Source organism: Stegostoma tigrinum, chromosome 2, assembly GCF_030684315.1.
Source record: "Stegostoma tigrinum isolate sSteTig4 chromosome 2, sSteTig4.hap1, whole genome shotgun sequence".
Classification (NCBI taxonomy): Eukaryota; Metazoa; Chordata; class Chondrichthyes; order Orectolobiformes; family Stegostomatidae; genus Stegostoma; species Stegostoma tigrinum.
The window spans coordinates 83,055,758-83,074,813 of record NC_081355.1 but is presented as its reverse complement, the minus strand read 5'-3'; the positions used below and the strand labels follow the sequence as shown (position 1 = coordinate 83,074,813).

Below are 19,056 nucleotides of genomic sequence, written 5' to 3'. Positions count from 1 at the left end.
TGGAATTAAAACAAAAATGAAAGTAATCTTTGTCTGCATGAAAATAGAATTTTCAATAGTATTAATCTAACCTTGCATCAGCTGCATCAGATTGTTTCATTAAAAAACATTGCCAATTCTGAGGGACTCCAGTTTAAATTGTGAAGCAGATTTGTGTGTCACTTGTCCTGGAGTGTTCAAACCACATGTCAACATAGTAATATGTTGACAAGTATGCAGACAATGATAGGAAATAAAATTGTTTTCAGCGTTCGGGATATTGGACCTTTAAACTTACTTAAGTGGGAATTGCTACCACACTATTTGAGGTCATTTTTCCCCCAGAATATTAACTTATTGAAATGAAGAAAACAAAAATATACAAAATTAAAATTATAAAGGAGACATAAGGTTGTTCCAGGATAGTTTATTTTAATCTTTTCCTAGTATTTTCCATGCAATATTTAATAAATATGGATCAGCAACGTTGAAAGTACAACCATTCACAATGGTGCATTACCAGTGGGAAAATGCCAGTTTGAAATTGTTGGCTCAGTTTTGTAGTGTAGCTTTCCACACCTGCACATATTTAGCATCATGGATTTAATAGACCTATGCTATACATGCTTACAAATACAGGTAGAACTATGGGCTTCTACTTATTCAATACATCTACTAACTAATAATCAATAGCTGTAATGCAATTACAACATTTTAAACATTACAGAATTGAGCAATAATTTTCATAACGCTGTATTTTTTAAGCACTTTACATATTGATAAACATCTAGAAATGAGAAACAGTAAAACTACAATAGCAGCTTTTGGTCATATGTGGCACTTTCAACTGGTATATCTTCATATAGCATAATTGCACTGGCAAAGCAGGTACAGATAATGTCCTACAGCTGTACAGTCAATTCAGCAACACTTTCCTCTTCTGCATCTGCCCGGTTAGCCCGGATCTCCACCAGGGTCCTAGCAAAACGTGCCCACTCATCACCATGAGGGATTGCCAATTGCTGTGAGTGAAAAACAAGTGAAAGTACATCACCTTGAGGAAAAATAAAAGTTCCTAACACTCTACTGTAAAGCTTCAAAGGAATACGCATCTCGTGTTTAATTCATATGGTGACTATACTAATGTATTTCTGCTGTTTTATCCTTTTTATTGATTAAGATTAATTTACATGCTGTGTACATTAGGATTTACTCTGCACACCTTGAACAGGTTTAATGACTCAAATACAAATATCTTTGGCAATCTAACAAGATATAAAGGTTGTAAATCACTTGCCTACAGTAAATGTAATTTAATTATTATTAAGAATCATTAAATGTGCAACATATTGGCAGTCCTGTCACAAGCTTTGAAAGAAATTTTAAAGTAAACGGAGTGCTGCATAACACAGCAGGTCTGGCAGCATCTGAGGAGAGAAAACAATTAATATTTCAAATCCAGTGACCCTACGTCAGTCTGTTGTGTTTCTTCAGCATACATTGTTTTTGTTTCAGAATCCTAGCATCTGTAATTCTGTGTGCTTAGTTTATTTGAGAGAATTTGTGTTGTTTTTAAAATTTAAATTAACATTCCAATACAACTAAGAATTAGATTGCACAATTTCCTTTTGATGCAAGAAGTGATATTTTGGCTAAACATAAATCCAATGAAAAGGATTCAGCTTGCCTGTCTCAACCCATTTCTAATGGTTGTGGAAATTATAGTATAAAACCTACACAATTTTGCACAAATTTGCCAATCTATTTCAGATGGGTACCAAAAGGATGGTTGTTAAGTGGTGTTATGCTATCCGTAATGTTCTAGGAAGTAATTAGTTAGGAACCAATACAGTAATGATTCCAGAGGGCAATATTCATGGCTGTATTTGACAGTCAGCTATTATATCATGTGACACCAGCCTAAGCAGCTCGTAGCCAGGCAGTTTGGCAAGTTATCATTAAACAGTAAGCTTTACGAACCAAAAAGTGTGATTATTTAAAACACCTGCAAACCAAACAATGAAAATACATCACAATCGGCTAAAGTGGAAAATGAGAACATCACACTGGTGCAATCAACTGGCGTTGTGGTGATTTGTGCATCTGCTGGATTGGGGCGGCGGTGGGGGGGGGTGTCACAGATGATGCCAGTAATCTCAGTAATTCTTCTCTGCGTGCACAGATAACATCCTGTAGAATAGAGAATGTGCTACAAAGTTAATGTTTGCTGTCAAACAGGAAACTTTGATCTCAAGCCACAGCGACTCTTGCAACATTTAATGAACTTTCAGCATATGCTTCATGCCTTCCTTTCCCTGAATTGATTTATATTCAGGCGTCAGTTCTGAAATAAAATCCCAGCCACACCCAACCAAAACAGTTAACATTCTACAATCCTGGAAGTGCAAAAATGTGATAGTTGAGTTACTAACTAATCCTTGCAATCAGATTCCAAAGTGTTATTTTCTGAAACAGTTGCATTTACGTTCAAATGATGTAATACTGATCAGCTATGGGGTGACTGATGAGCTTTAATCTTTCAATGCTCAGGATTAAAACCTTTATGATGACAATATTTAACATTAGCGGTAACACTCTGGAGCTTTCGCCGTGTGAATTTAGGGATGGTGCCATTTTTATTACAGGCAGCTGCTCTACTGTTACTTTGTTGAAGCATTGTCCTGCAACATCCTAATCCTGTGTATGTGTGTGGATTGCTCCACCTAGTGATCCAGCTAAGAGTCATAGAGTTGTGCAGCACAGAAACAGACCCTTCGATCCAACTCACTTGTGCTGACCAGTATCTTAAATTAATCTGGTTTCTTTAAACCCTTTCTATTCATTCCACACATGGCCCACCCTCTGCATGCAAACGTTGCCCCTTAGGTCCTTTCTAAATCTTTCCCCTCTCAACATAAATCTACACCCTCTAGTTTTGGACTCCTGTACCCTGGGGAAAAGACCTTGGCTATTCACCCTATCCATGCTCTGATTTTATAAACTTTTGTAAGGTCTCCCTTCAGTCTCTCAGTCAATTGAAAACAGCCCCAGCCTATTCCGCCTCTCCTCATAGCTCAAATCTTCCAACCTTGACAACATTCTTGTAAATCTTTTCTGAACCATTTCAAGTTTCACAACATCTTTCCTATAGCAGGGAGACCAGAACTGAATGTAGTATTCTAAAAGTCTTAATCTTAAATAGAACTGAAAAGTAAAATCACCATAAGCTATTTCCATCTCGTGAGTAAATGCTGGCCTAACCAACGATGCTCACATTCTGTGACTAATTAAAAAGGAATTTCATCTCATCATTCTGACTCGTTGCCTCAGGCAGCATTCAATTCTGAAGAACCAGCATGCTGGACTTGAACATTAAGACTGTTTCCAACTCCACAGATGCTACTAGATCTGCAGAGTTTCTTCAGCATTTTAGTTTTATTTCAGGACACATGTTACTCCGTAAAATTTAATTACCACATGAACCAACAAACTAGATACACATACTAGTGTGTAACTAAGCTCAAAAGCAGCCTCTCTGAATGACAACTGGTACACCACTTAAACATTTAGTTCCTCCACTGTTGGCACATAGTGGCAACAATGAGTACTTTATGTACATGATGCATTGAAGAAACTCATGGCTTCTTTAACACTACTTTCCAAAACCACAAACTCTACCATCGAGAAGCACAAAGGCAGTAGATGTATGGGACACCACAACCTAGAAGATACCCTTACGGGCTACACATCATTCTGACTCAGCACTATATCACACCTCCTTCAGTTACTGGGTCAAAATTCTGGAACCCATCCTCTGATAGTACTCTGGGTGTACAGACAACACATGACTGCAATAGTTCACAAAGGTAACTCAACGTCACATTCCACGGACACAGTTAGAAAGGTGACCCTACCAGAGACACCCATACATGAATGAAGAAAACTCATTTGCAAATAAGTGGCCATCCTAAATAATACGCTGGCAGCAAATTTACAAGTATCTATGCAAAAAAACGGGAGGTTGAGGAATATTTCAGAAGTAACTTGTAGTTTATCCCCAGTGTATCTCCAAAACAATTTCATGACTTTTAATTGGTTTTTTAAGAAAACATCTGATGCAAGTGTTCCAAGAGATTCAGTCCTAAGATTGGTTTTAGTGTCTAGACATTCTTCAAAAAAAAATCACTATATCAAGGGATAAACACGCTGAATTTTTTGCAAGAATAAAATGTTACTTAATGATTTACTGGGAAATGTGCCACTAACCAAAAAGACACTTTGGTAGAGGCATGCTTAATCATTGTGTAAGTGAAAGGACATTATTGACAAACATCCAAATTCCAGTATGTTGATGATGGATTTAATGGGTTATTGGCACCTAAGTGCACTCTTGTTGAAAATAATTCTACTCCATAATTCATTCTCAAATCCAATTTCTAAATTCCAGAAAATGATAATACACTTTATTTTGAGCACTGCATGCCTTTCTGCATGGGAGAACCAATTTAATTTTAAGTGTTAGAGAGCACATTCACAAGACAGGTAGTCTTGGATATTCAGTTTATTAAAGTGTCTCAACTGCATGGAACGTTTGGCAAGCAATTGATTATAGCAGGACCATCAAATGTATAGACAAATTCCCCTTTATTACTATTTGTCTTAAGCTATTGTTTATATATGGAAAGAAATTAACAATATCACCAACTATTGCTTCCTAAATACCAGCCAACTATGACAGTAAAATATGTTAGATTGCCAAATGTGCTTGAAACAAAACTAAATAAAAATTAAACAATAATCAGAATTAATTTTATTAGAAATATAATTCCAAGACCATAAAGCACAAAAGCAGAAGGAGGCTACTTAGCCCACTGAGTCAATTGGTTATAAAGTCATACAGCATGGAAATAGACCCTTAGGTCCAACCATGCCGAACATAATCCCAAATCAAACTAGTCCCACCTGCCTTCACCTGGTCTCTATCCCTCAAAACCTTTCCTATTCATATACTTTAATCAAATATCTTTTAAATGTTATAGTTTGTCTACATCCAGAACTTGCTCAGGAAGTTCATTTCACATGTGAACCACCTTCTGTGTCCCTCGTCTTTTGTAAAATCTCTCCTCTCACCTTAAAAAAGTGCCCCCTTGTCTTGAAATCCCCTATCCTAGGGAAAAGGCACCTTCCATTAACTCTTATCTATACCCCTCATGATATTGTATACTTCTAAAAGGTTGCCTCTCAGCGAAAATGTTCTAGCCTATCCAGCTTTTCTGTATAACGCAAACCTTCTTGGTTTATCTGATCATTCCCAGTTTTAATGGTAATGTGTAGCTTGCACATATAGAATAAAAAAAACACTAGCAGTGAAGAGGTGCAAAATATAACATTTTCATAATTATTTATTGCAAGAGGCTTTATTTTAAATCTGGCAATTCAAGTGTGATCTTTATATTGTTAAAAATCCAGATTAATTATTCTTTCATGTTAATATGCACCCTATAAAATCACTGCAGAGTGAGAAGATTGTCTTGAACTAGACTTTGAAAGTAATGCCAGATCTTGTTACTAAAAAGAAATCATTTGAATTCAAGGGCGAGAAAAATACATTGAAAAACTGAACTTGGATGCATGATGAATTAAATCATGACTATAGATGCTCAAAGCAGTCATATGGTTACTGGAATAGTAAAATACATTCCTGATTTGCAATAGTGCTATTTATATTAAAGTGAACAGACAAGTACTATTTTCTGTATCTTTCTGAAGTTCATCATGATTACAATAGATAATGGCATAATAATTGAGGCAAAAGCAAAACACCAACTGGGCCAACGCAATTGATGAACACATCTACAAATTTCACAATTTTTCATTTTCAGGGGATCAATAAAACAAAGTCATCCTTTAATGAGATATTTATTCACTACATTCATTCTATTAAAACAAATGCAACACTTGTGCAAAAGAAACTTAAGCTTTATATGCATTGACCTGAGAATTCTATTCTGAGGTTCCAAAAGGTGTTTAATTAGGTGTCACATAACAGCAGATGGTTAGGGGTAACATATTAGCATGCATAAAAGATTGGCTGGCTAACAGGAAACAAAGAGTGGGTGTAATGGAGTAGCACAGGCATCCGTGCTAAGTCCTCAAGTAATCAATGCCTTGAATAAGGCGACTGAAGCTATGGAAGCTAAATTTGCCAATGACACTCAAGATAGAAAATTAAGTTGTCAAGTAAAGATACAGAATCTGAAAATGGTTAAAACAAGATTGGCAAATGGAGCATAATGTGGACTAAAGTGAATTTATCAATTTTGGGAGGGAAAGTAAACCTATCCCTTTAAATGGAATACATGCACAACTAAGTGGTACAAGGGGATCCAGGAGTTCTGATATGTTAATCACAAAGTATGCCACTACAGCAAGTGATTAGCAAGGCAAATTTAATGTAGTCATTTATTTAGCAAGGAAAATTGGAATATAAAGGTACAGAAGTTACATGACATTTGTAAAGGGATTTGATAAGACCACTTCTGGATTATTGTTCAAGTTTTGATCTCCCTATTTGGAAAAAAAAAGGAGTGCTTGCTTTAGAAGCAGTTCAGAGAGGATTCACTCAACTCATTCCTAGGATAAAAGGGTTATCTTCTGAAGAAAGATTAAACAAAATGAGAGGTGATCTTATTGAAATATAAGATCTTGAAGGGACTGCTACACTGGATGCCCAGAGACTCTTTCGACTTGTGCAAGAGACTAAAATAATGATACGTAGATTAAGAATAAATTATTCCACTTTTAAGATGGAGATCAGGAGAAATATTTTTCTTTTAGATGACAGTTAGTGTGGAAAATCTTAGGAGATAGTGGAAGCTGGTTGTTCAAATTTATTCTAAGATTAATTTTCAATTGATGTTTGATAGAGAACTCAAGGGTTATGGGAAGCAGGTAGGAAAGTGGAGTTGAAACCACAACCAGTTCATCCACGAAGGACCAAGTGGTATATTGCTGCTCCTAGGACCTATGTTACTGAATAATTACAAATTCTTAAATTAGTACAAGAAGGTGATCTTTAAAAAGATGAAACAACTAAAATATATGTGGTGTTACAATTTGAAAAAAAGTGATAAATAAATAAATAATCTGGGGAATTCCATGCACGAAAGGGAAATCTCTGAATAATCTTTTTTGATTGACTGAAAGAACACAAAGCCACGGTAGTTACTGAAGTTCAGTTTAATATGGCAAATTACAATCTATCAAACCATATTACTGTGCTAAGATTAGCAGGTTTCAAAATGAGCAAGACTCAGCAACATATACAAATGACTGATTCAAAATTGAACATGTAAATCATTTTTAAAAGCAGGATAAGCAAAATGAAACATCCTAATATTTGAAAGTATCTACATTTATTGCAGCACAATTGTGGAAGTGATGATCCACTGGTGTTCATAATTGTAATAAATTAATATGATAATTATAAGAGTCACATGTCAAGGGTGTAACCAAAGTAGCAAGTAATCAAAAACTTTACAAAGAGATTTTGACACCGTTACCTTAATAACTTGTTATGATTGCTCTACCTTAATTAGTTTGTGCAGTTTTGGGTTACTTATTACTTTGCTTAGATCCTCATCATGTGACTCTTACAGCTATCATGTTGTTCCAGCTATTTGGTTTGTCTCCAGCACACCTTATTTTTAATTTTTTGTAATTATCTCTCTGCCTCAGTTAATCATACTATAGGCCATCCCTTCACTTGCTATTTAGCTGTTGATACTTTACTCACACCCCTGACACTCTTGATCACCTGCAGAGACTTGTTATTCAGCCTGTCAACACTCCACTCACACCATCTGTACTATCTTTTGACCTCTCTGTCTATAAATTCTATACCTACATGCTTCCCTTCACTTCACCTGACGAAGGAGCAACGCTTCGAAAGCTTAAGATTTCAAATAAACCTGTTGGAGTATAACCTGGTGTCATGTGACTTCTGACCTTGTCCACCTGAGTCTAACACTGGCACCTCCACATTAAGGTTTTAAGAGGATACAAAATTTCAACTGAAGATATGCATGTGCAAATAATCAAGTGACAGCAACTAAACAAGATTAGAAAAATAACGTGAATAATAAGTTGTATAATTACCTCACTGACATCATAAACCCATATGTGCCCTTCTGAATCTCCTACTGCCACCTCCCTACCAGTTGATGCCCATCTGACACGATTAAGTGCAGATGTTCCCTCAACAGCTGCACTTGCTGTTGGCACCTGAAATGAAACAATATTAATGAGTAAATTTACAAGAGAGTTTAAGTGACCATTACATACAAACTAAAAACAAAACTAATCACATAGTCCATTGAGTCTCGAATAATTCAGTCAAAAGGAAGACCACCATAGTTAATGCAAGTTAAAACAAAGGTAAAAAATATACGCACTCTCGACAGTATGTTATTATTTTTCTTACTAAAAGAGTCCCTCAAACCTGCTCTATTATTATGAATGATTATGCCCGTTCTTAGGCTTCAATTTAACTTTCTTACCTGCTTCCTACATCCCTCATTTCCCAAAACAACAAAAAAACCCTCAGTATTGATGGTGCATCCATCAGATCTAGAGTAGAGAATTCACAAGATGCACAACTCTGGCAAAATTTCTCATCTAAAAGTCCTAAGTGTTCCCTGTAGGAGATGCAAACACATTTCTCTGAATATCAACATTTCTAAGCTTTGTGCCTGAAAAGAAAATGGCATTTATTATTAGTAAAGTGATTAACTCACTTCCTCAAATTATACTCACCTTGCTGCCCACTCATGTAACTTATTTTATCACAACCTTCTCAAAGCTTACATTGCCATCTGGCTTTGTATGATCAGGAAATTTGAATACATTACTCTCAGTTTCTTCATATAAATCAGAGTGTAAACAGTCCCAGCACTGACCACTATGACACCACTATTTACAACATCCCAACTTGAAAATACCCTGTTTGTTCCTATATCGTGCTTCTGAACTAATAACAAAGCATCTATCCATGGTTTCAGAGATAGTAGGAACTGCAGATGCTGGAAAATCTAAGATAACAAGATGTAGAGCTGGATGAACACAGCAGGCCAAGCAGCATCAGAGGAGCAGGAAGGCCGATGCTTCGGGCCTAGACCCTTTCTCAGAAAAAAAACGTCAGCTTTCCTGCTTCTCTGATGATGCTTGGCCTGCTGTGTTCATCCAGCTCTACACCTTGTTATCTCATCTATCCAAGGTAATGTTTCACCCTCAACTCCATAAACTCTTACACAGCATATTAATCTATTACAACAGTTCTGAGGAATGGTCACTACACCCAAAACGTTAACTCTGTTTTCTCCTTCACAGATGCTGCCAGACCTGCTGAGCTTTTCCAGCAACTTCTGTTTTTGTTGCTGGTTTACAGCATCTGCAGTTCTTTTGGTTTTTATATTAATCTTTTATGTGGCATCCTAGAGAAGACCTTTTGGAAATACCACATCAGCTGGTTTCTCTAATAAATACCGAAAGACCTGCAAATGCTTTAAATCAGGAACAAAAACAGAAGTTGCTGGAAAAGCTCAGCAGGTCTGGCATCTGTAAAGAAAAAATAATCAGTGAATGTTTCGGGTCCAGTGACTCAAAACGTTAACTCTGATTTTTTCCTCCACAGATGCTGCCAGACCAACTGGTTCTTCTATTTCCACTAACAGTGTAATCTCAAAAAAACTAATAAATTTTCAAACATGATTTCCCTTCTGTTCATTTGTATATAATCATGTCAGCACTATATACACATTTTATTAATATACTTTCTAAAGTTTTACTGTTAAAACACATTTAATAATAGATTCCAAAACTTTCTTAATGATGATGTCACGCTAACTGACCTGTAATTCCCTGAATTCTTGAATAGCTGTGTTATATTTGCTACCTCCCAATCCTCTGAAACCATTCCAAAATCCAGGGAGTTTTGGAAAACCCTGGACAATGCTTCAACCATCTACATTATTTCCACTTTTGGAGGCAAATTTCCATCAAGTTTTGTGGATGTATTGGCTTAATCGCTATAAAATTAAGTTCAGAAAGATTTTTGCTGTTTTTATGAAACTTTCACTTCCTAAAATCTGTCACACTATTTTGTGAAACTGCATTCAACACAATTTAGAGAGCAATTGTTAGTCTTCATTTACAGGTCAGCTTAAACAATTTTTTTTATTCTTTCATGGGATGAGGTAGTCACTGGCTATGCCCAAGACTGATGCCAACTGGCCTTCATTTGATTTGAATAAATGTGGTTTTCCTCAAGAGTATGGAAGTATGAACCATGGGGATATTAATGAAGTTCAAGTTAGGAAAGATGGATGTCAGCTTCACCCACTCCAAGTTCAGGTACAGTCAATCCAGATTTAGAAGTGGGCTATATGCAGCAGTTTAACAATTTCCTAAGATTACAATTTAAAACTTCAACCTGCGTTATTTGATTTGGTTTATGCTCATAACCTCCACCCATTCATGAAACTGCAAATGCTAGTAGTCATTCTGCTTTTCTCAATTATAGCTCTTCCAAACACATTTTTTATTTCATTATTTGCCATCATACCAGCCATTTTTGACTTATGTCATCATATTTCAACATCTAATTTTGTCAGCCTTCAACTCTATCACAGACATTAATTGGTCTTCCTTCTATCCTTTCCATCTCTCCACTTTTTTTCAAGACTGCTATAATTCTTCCCCCCGCCCCACCCAGTTCCAAAGGTCATAACCTCAGATATTGCCTATTCTGCTGTGTTATTTCCAGCAACTTCTGTATTTATTAATCATACTACATGGACTTTCAGGAAATTAAACCTATGTTTAGAACTGGGATGAGTGCGGTGCGATAGGGTGTGGTGCACTGCTAATTAGGAAAATTGAGGAGAACAGCATGAGAACATGTGCATGGACACACAGAGAGAGACCTTCCATGAAACTCAGAAAGATTGACAATTAGTTGATTTCTGGTAAAACTATTGTCCCAACAGTTTGAAACATAATTAATTCGCATTTCCACAAGTATAGACTAATAAATGAAAGTCAGCATGTATTTGGTAAAAGCAAACGGTTCTAGACTCTCCGACAAAGTTGCACGACATTCACCTACCATCAAAATTAAAACCCATGGTACTAAACTGACAATGGCAGGATGAATACAAACATATCTAAGGTGTTCAAAGAATACGATTTTAAACAGATGTTTTTCATATTAGAGAGAGGTGTACAGTGGTCTCCTCCAAGGAACATATTAAGACTGTGATGTTTTTCATATGCATTAATAATTGCAATTTTGTCCTGTACAGCCAATGTTTGCACATCAAAACTCATGTAGTAAAAACCAAGGTAAGATAACAACAGAAAATAGACAGACATGGCAGATACAATATGATGCAGAGCAGTTTGAAGAGACAAATTCTGGTGAGAAGAATAAAGTGCAAATTTAAATCAAATGATCAATTTTAAAGCAGTTTTTCCAAGTTGCAGGACAAGTTGAAAAAATTATTAAAGCTTTTGAATCCTAAGATTTATTAGAGGAATAGGACACAAAAGCAAGCAAGTTATGCTAAGCCTTTATAACAGTGAGGTCCTAACTCTATTTTAGAGTTTAGGGAGGACATGAAAGCCCTGGATAGGTGCTAAAGAAATTCACGAGAATGGCACTGAATAACAAGAGTCAGCTCTGGCAAAAAGCCAATTAGCCATTTTCAGTTCTGTATCATTCTATGATTCAAATTAGATATTAAGAAGTTATCAGTTCAAGGGTCAGCTTATAAAAACTGCCGACAGGAAGCTAGAATGTTTTCCCTCCCACCTGCTGCGGGCAATACCAGGTTTCTAGCAAGCACCTCCTTGATGAAACCATGACAGAGATCAATGTATAGAGAACTGCTCTGACATCATCAGGCTGTGTCCTATGTTTCTGATGGATTGGGAATTCAAAGTAACCTCAGCGAGTATTCCCTACCAAGCTCCTTTAAAATCTTCTATATTTCAATGAGATTGCCTCTGATTCTTCTAAACACATGAGACTTGAGGCTGAATTGATTTAGCACCTTATTGAAGGACAGCCCACTTTTCCTAGGGACCAATTCAGTGGATCCTTTGTTGCACCATCTCCAAAGCAAGCTCATCCTTCCTTAAAGGTGCACATTATTCCAAATGGAGTCTCACTAAGACTACATACAATTATAGCAGAATTTCTCTATGCCTACAGAGTCATAGAGCAAGAAAACAGACCCTTTGGTCCAACCAGTATATGCCAACACTGTTCAAACTAAACCAGTTCCACCTTGCCTGCGATTGAACCACATCACTCCAAACCTTTACTATTCGTGAACTTATCCAAACATCTTTTAAATGTTGCGACTGTACCTACACCCACCACTTCCTCTAGCAATTCATTCCACACACTATGTAAAATGTTGCCCCTCATGTCTTTTTAAATCTTTCTCCTCTCACCTTAAAAGTACATTGCCTAGTTTTGATCTCCCCCACCTCAGGGAAAAGACCTCTGCTACTCACCTTATCTATGCCCCTCATGATTTAAGAAACCTTTATAAGGTTACCCCTTAATCTCTTACGCTCCAATGAAAAACGTATCAGCCTAAAGTGCCTATTTTTATAATTCAAACCCTCCATTCCCAGCAGCATCCTGCTAAATCTTTTCTGAACACACTCTAGTTTAATTATATTCTTCTGGTAACAGGGCAACCGGATCTGCACACAGTTCTCCAAACAATCCCTCACCAACATCACGAGAAACCTCAACATGACATCCCAACTCCTATGGTCAAAGGTCTGAGCAATAAGGCAAGCGTGCCAAATGCCTTCTTAACCTCCTGTCCACCTGTGATGCAAATTTCAAAGAATTATGTACCTGAACCACTAGGTCTCTCTGTTCTACAACACTACCAAGGGCCCTACCATTAACTGTACAAGCCAGCCTTTGTTTGTTTTACCACAATGCAATACCTCACATTTCTCCAAATCAAACTCCATCTGCCACTTCTCAGCCCATTGTCCCAATTGATCAAGATTTCCTTGTAATCTTAAATAACCCTTTTTCCATTTTCCTGTAAATCACCAATTTTGGTGTCATCCGTGAACTTACTAACCATGCCTCCTCTATTTTCATTCAAATTGTTTATATAAAATGACAAACAAAAGTGTGCCCAGTACTGATCTTTGTGGAACATCACTGGTTACAGCCTTCAGCCTGAAAAACAACCCTACTGTAACGCCAAGATAACAAAGTATGGAGCTGGATGAACACAGCAGGCCAAGCAGCATTTTAGGAGCACAAAAGTTGACGTTTCAGGCCTAAACCTAAAGCCAATTTTAAATGCAGTTGGCAAGCTGACCCTGAAAACAGCAGGCCAGGCAGCATCAGAAGAGCAGGAAAGTTGATGTTTCTAGTTGGGACCCTTCTTCAGATATTCAGCTATTTCTGAAGAAAGGTCCCAAATCCAAAATGTCAACTTTCTTGCTCATCTGATGCTGCTTGCCTGCTGTGTTCCTCCAGCTCCGTACTCTGTTGGCTCTGACTCAAGCATCTGCAGTTCTTGCTATCTCACCCTAATCCGAAGTGATCTACTTTTGCCAGTCAGTCTAGCACATGGAACCTCAAAGGCTTTACTGAAGTCCAAAATAAACAAACAATGTCTACTGTTCTGCCCTCAATCTTTTTGGTTACTTTCTCAAAAACTCAATCAAGTTTGTAAGACACAATTTTCCTCACACAAAACCATGCTGACTATCCCTAATCACTCCTTGTCTATCCAAATGCAAGTAAATCCTACATCTCAGAATCACCTCCAACGATTTACCCACTACCGAAGTCAGACTCAGAGGTCTAGATTTCCCAGGCTTCTCCTTACATCCTTATTTAAAGGAAGGCACAACATTAGCCATCCTCCAGTCCTCTGGCACCTCACCTGTACTTGTACATAACATAAACATTTCCAGTAGGACCCCACAATTTCCTCCCTAACTTCCCACAAGATCCTGGGTTACAATTATTTTGCAATAAAGGACAGCATGCTCTTTCCTTCCTAAGTATTTGTTATGCCTGTATGTTGATATTCTGCATTCCTTGTACCAACACATCTAAGTGTCTCTGAATATCAACATTTCACCCTTCTCAAAAAGTATCGATTTTTTAAAATGCTTATGACTAATGTGAATAGCCCCACATATCTTCTCACCGTTTACTCCATCACTATCCTGTACCCATTCATTGAACCTGCTTCACCCCAGTGAAAATGGTGGGTGCTGGGTTTGGGGATGGAACAACACCTGAAGAGATAGGGTATCCACTGGGTAGTTCCACAGACACCTTTGGAGAAGAAGTGCCACAATGCAGCTCCAGTGTCATTTTGGCAATGCTTATGACCCTCTTCATCATTATGAAATGACAGTAGCACCTAGATGTATGGAAAATTATACATAATTTCAATTCCATGCATTTCTTTCAGATGGATGAGACTTATGGGGAGGCTGCAAAGAGGCACAGGCAGGTTGGCATATCTGTGGCTCGTAAACACAGCTGCATGTGTGAAAGTGCAGCTGGCTTGAAACAGATCCAATATTTATTAGTGAAATGTCCAAAACACAAATTCAGATTTAAATTTTTCAGGGGAAGTTGCAAAGCTATTTTGACAGGTAAAAGAACCCTTTTGCATTATTGGACATGGACATGAAGATGCGCAAAAAGTGCATAACCCTCACTGGAAATGTCAAGATTAAAGATATTTAAATGTTCTGACTTCTTTTTTAAAAAAAAACTGCCATTTAGTAAAACTCAGGGCTTGCTAGTGACTAACAAAAATAGAAACTGCTTGAAAAGCTCAGCAGGTCAAGCAGCATCTGTGAAGAGAAATCAGAGTTAATGTTTCAGGTCAAGTGGCCCTTCCTCAGAACTCCAATTTCACTGTCTGTTGATATACTGTTGACATCCCTCAGGTATACATGCGCCCTATGACTGGTTTCACAGACCATCACCACGGAACATCTGTCAGCTCACAGTTCAATTGACAACTTCAATGATTTTAAAGATCTTTAAAGTGATTGTTTTTGGAAGACATTAAGCACTTTATGGAACAGAAATGGAGGCAAACGATCTTTATGTATGCATGAGCTTTTATTCTCCAAAGCAAAGACTATAATAGGTGTTTATTTTATTTCATCTCAGCATAGGCCCTGAGACCTGCCCCTGGTGGCTATTAGATGACATGGCATGAGGTTGTAAGAGCAAAGGCTTATCAGATATGGGTCAACCATGAGTTGGCATATAAGCTATAAAGAACCATGTAGGTATGTGTACTCGACATAAGTTAGCATAAAGGGTCTGAGTAGCCATGGGGAAGGTAAATGGACAAAGGTGGCATGGATGGGGCACAAGGGCATATGGCTGTTTCTTATTGTTTTATTGGGTTTAACTTTTACAGAATTGGGCTAAATGCCAATTTTGGGGAGTTTCATGCAGGATTTATTTCCATGAGCTCCACAGAGTTTAGCTACAGTGCTCACCTCATTTAGTATGGTCCACAGCGTCACCCTGCCTTGCATTCACCAGTGGCAGAAATGCTCGTTGCCGCTTGGAATTTCCAGGCTTCCTGCTCCTGGGACTGTGCTTAAAGCTTAGCTGTATACCATTTCAAATGCTGCAAGGCAAGAATGGCCCTAGTGTGGGAAGAAATGCCCCAGGAATGGCTGATAGAGGCGAGTTAGCATCCCACTTTGTTGACTAGAATCTGGAGATTCTAGTAGATGAGGCGGTGGACATGAGGCCCATCCTCTTTCCTCAGGACTGCCAGAGGAGACCACAGCACCAGTCTGAGCTAGCCTGCTCTGAAGTTGCCACCTAGGGTCAGTGTAGTATCCATGGTTTGGATGAATTCCCAATGATGTAGGGAGGAAGTTAATGATCATTTGTGTTCCATACCATGAGAGGCACCATCTTCGCTCTGCTACCTCAGAGTAAGTCTAACTCTACTACTGCACATATATCCCACCAAGGCTCATGGTTTACAATGCTCAGTACTGCGTTCAGCTTCTTCCCTCCTTCCCTCAAGACTACTAACCCTGTACACTTTCTATGCTTCTATTCGCTCAGGACATCTCACCACCTGCTCCCTTACCTGAACCAAGACTATCCAACTGTACAAGTCAGTTTCATCTCACTCAGCCCCTGCCTTTGTCTCATTCCAGAAGGAAACATTAGGCAAAGGGGGCCGAGATGTGGAGTGCCAATATTCGTTAGTACACCACCTATGAGGAGATAATCCTGGGTGGGAGAAGGTGGTGACCACTCCCGTGATGATGCTGAGACCTCCATGCCTCAGCAACCAATCAAAATTTATCAAGTTCTGTGCTGCTGTCCAATTACCACCATTGTAAATATATACTTTACATGCCCAGTTCATATCCCTATTTCACAACTCATTCTTTCATCTTCTACAAGCAAAAACGATGTCTACACAGCCACCACCATCAAATGTCCAGCCCCTCTAGACATTTTGTCCTCCTCAACTTGAGGAAGAGGCCATATGGCTAACTCCATGAGCAAGTTAGCAGTTGTCATGCAGAGTCAGGTCCAGAAGAAAGCTAATTGGCTGCAGATCTGTAATCCATATCTATAACTACTGGTGCTCAGCACCAACAGCCGGGCACCAGGATGGTGACTGCAGGCACCCAGGCAAAGGAGGAACCACATTCAGGTCCAACAGAACTCTCCACAGAGGGTACTGAAGTAGTGCCCAATCTACAATCCCAGCCCTGTGAATGTTCGAGCTGAGGAAGGTATGCCTGCATCTAGCCAAGGCACTACCAGCAAGTCTGGGCCCTCGAGCCTGAAACACTCGGGGTCATCCATCCAAACATTCAAGGCTTGCAGGCTCTGCCATAGGGCAGTCTCCATCAACGCAGACGCAGGCCTTGTAACTGCACCAAAATGTAATGAAAAATCAAACCAAAAGAAAGGCTTCTGAGGGCACATAAGGGGCAGATGATACTAGAGATAATGGGAACTGCAGATGCTGGAGATTCCAAGATAATAAAATGTGAGGCTGGATGAACACAGCAGGCCAAGCAGCATCTCAGGAGCACAAAAGCTGACGTTTCGGGCCTAGACCCTTCATCAGAGAGGGGGATGGGGAGAGGGAACTGGAATAAATAGGGAGAGAGGGGGAGGCGGACCGAAGATGGAGAGTAAAGAAGATAGGTGGAGAGAGTGTAGGTGGGGAGGTAGGGAGGGGATAGGTCAGTCCAGGGAAGACGGACAGGTCAAGGAGGTGGGATGAGGTTAGTAGGTAGCGGGGGGTGCGGCTTGGGGTGGGAGGAAGGGATGGGTGAGAGGAAGAACCGGTTAGGGAGGCAGAGACAGGTTGGACTGGTTTTGGGATGTAGTGGGTGGGGGGGAAGAGCTGGGCTGGTTGTGTGGTGCAGTGGGGGGAGGGGACGAACTGGGCTGGTTGAGGGATGCAGTAGGGGAAGGGGAGATTTTGAAACTGGTGAAGTCCACATTGATACCATATGGCTGCAGGGTTCCCAGGCGGAATATGAGTTGCTGTTCCTGCAACCTTCGGGTGGCATCATTGTGGCAGTGCAGGAGGCCCATGATGGACATGTCATCAAGAGAATGGGAGGGGGAGTGGAAATGGTTGGCGACTGGGAGGTGCAGTTGTTTTTTGCGAACTGAGCGGAGGTGTTCTGCAAAGCGGTCCCCAAGCCTCCGCTTGGTTTCCCCAATGTAGAGGAAGCCGCACCGGGTACAGTGGATGCAGTATACCACATTGGCAGATGTGCAGGTGAACCTCTGCTTGATGTGGAATGTCATCTTGGGGCCTGGGATGGGGGTGAGGGAGGAGGTGTGGGGACAAGTGTAGCATTTCCTGCGGTTGCAGGGGAAGGTGCCGGGTGTGGTGGGGTTGGAGGGCAGTGTGGAGCGAACAAGGGAGTCACGGAGAGAGTGGTCTCTCCGGAAAGCAGACAGGGGAGGGGATGGAAAAATGTCTTGGGTGGTGGGGTCGGATTGTAAATGGCGGAAGTGTCGGAGGATAATGCGTTGTATCCGGAGGTTGGTAGGGTGGTGTGTGAGAACGAGGGTGATCCTCTTGGGGCGGTTGTGGCGGGGGCGGGGTGTGAGGGATGTGTCGCGGGAAATGCGGGAGACGCGGTCAAGGGCGTTCTCGATCACCGTGGGGGGAAAGTTGCGGTCCTTAAAGAACTTGGACATCTGGGATGTGCGGGAGTGGAATGTCTTGTTGTGGGAGCAGATGCGGCGGAGGCGGAGGAATTGGGAATAGGGGATGGAATTTTTGCAGGAGGGTGGGTGGGAGGAGGTGTATTCTAGGTAGCTGTGGGAGTCGGTGGGCTTGAAATGGACATCAGTTACAAGCTGGTTGCCTGAGATGGAGACTGAGAGGTCCAGGAAGGTGAGGGATGTGCTGGAGATGGCCCAGGTGAACTGAAGGTTGGGGTGGAAGGTGTTGGTGAAGTGGATGAACTGTTTGAGCTCCTCTGGGGAGCAAGAGGCGGCAACAAGAGGGGAGCAACAGTCCCTCTTCCGCACCTACACAGGCCCCAAACCCCACCTCTTCCTCCGGTACATTGATGACTGTATCGGCGCCGCCTCTTGCTCCCCAGAGGAGCTCAAACAGTTCATCCACTTCACCAACACCTTCCACCCCAACCTTCAGTTCACCTGGGCCATCTCCAGCACATCCCTCACCTTCCTGGACACCTCAGTCTCCATCTCAGGCAACCAGCTTGTAACTGATGTCCATTTCAAGCCCACCGACTCCCACAGCTACCTAGAATACACCTCCTCCCACCCACCCTCCTGCAAAAATTCCATCCCCTATTCCCAATTCCTCCGCCTCCGCCGCATCTGCTCCCACAACAAGACATTCCACTCCCTCACATCCCAGATGTCCAAGTTCTTTAAGGACCGCAACTTTCCCCCCACGGTGATCGAGAACGCCCTTGACCGCGTCTCCCGCATTTCCCGCGACACATCCC

General features: G+C 40.2%; 1 protein-coding gene across 13 annotated transcripts in view; it reads right to left on the bottom strand.

Moving 5' to 3' along the window:
- Positions 1-390: 390 nt before the first annotated feature.
- Positions 391-19,056, bottom strand: part of LOC125464760 (cytoplasmic dynein 1 intermediate chain 1) — a 272,641-nt gene continuing 253,975 nt past the window's right edge. For all 13 annotated transcript variants that reach the window (XM_048557615.1, XM_048557596.1, XM_059655073.1 and 10 more), the window contains 2 exons: positions 8,137-8,262; positions 391-1,001 (listed from right to left, as the gene is read on the bottom strand). In XM_048557615.1, coding sequence (XP_048413572.1) covers positions 882-1,001; positions 8,137-8,262 — 246 coding nt within the window. In that variant the 3' untranslated portion in view covers positions 391-881. The remainder of the gene's footprint in view (positions 1,002-8,136; positions 8,263-19,056) is intronic.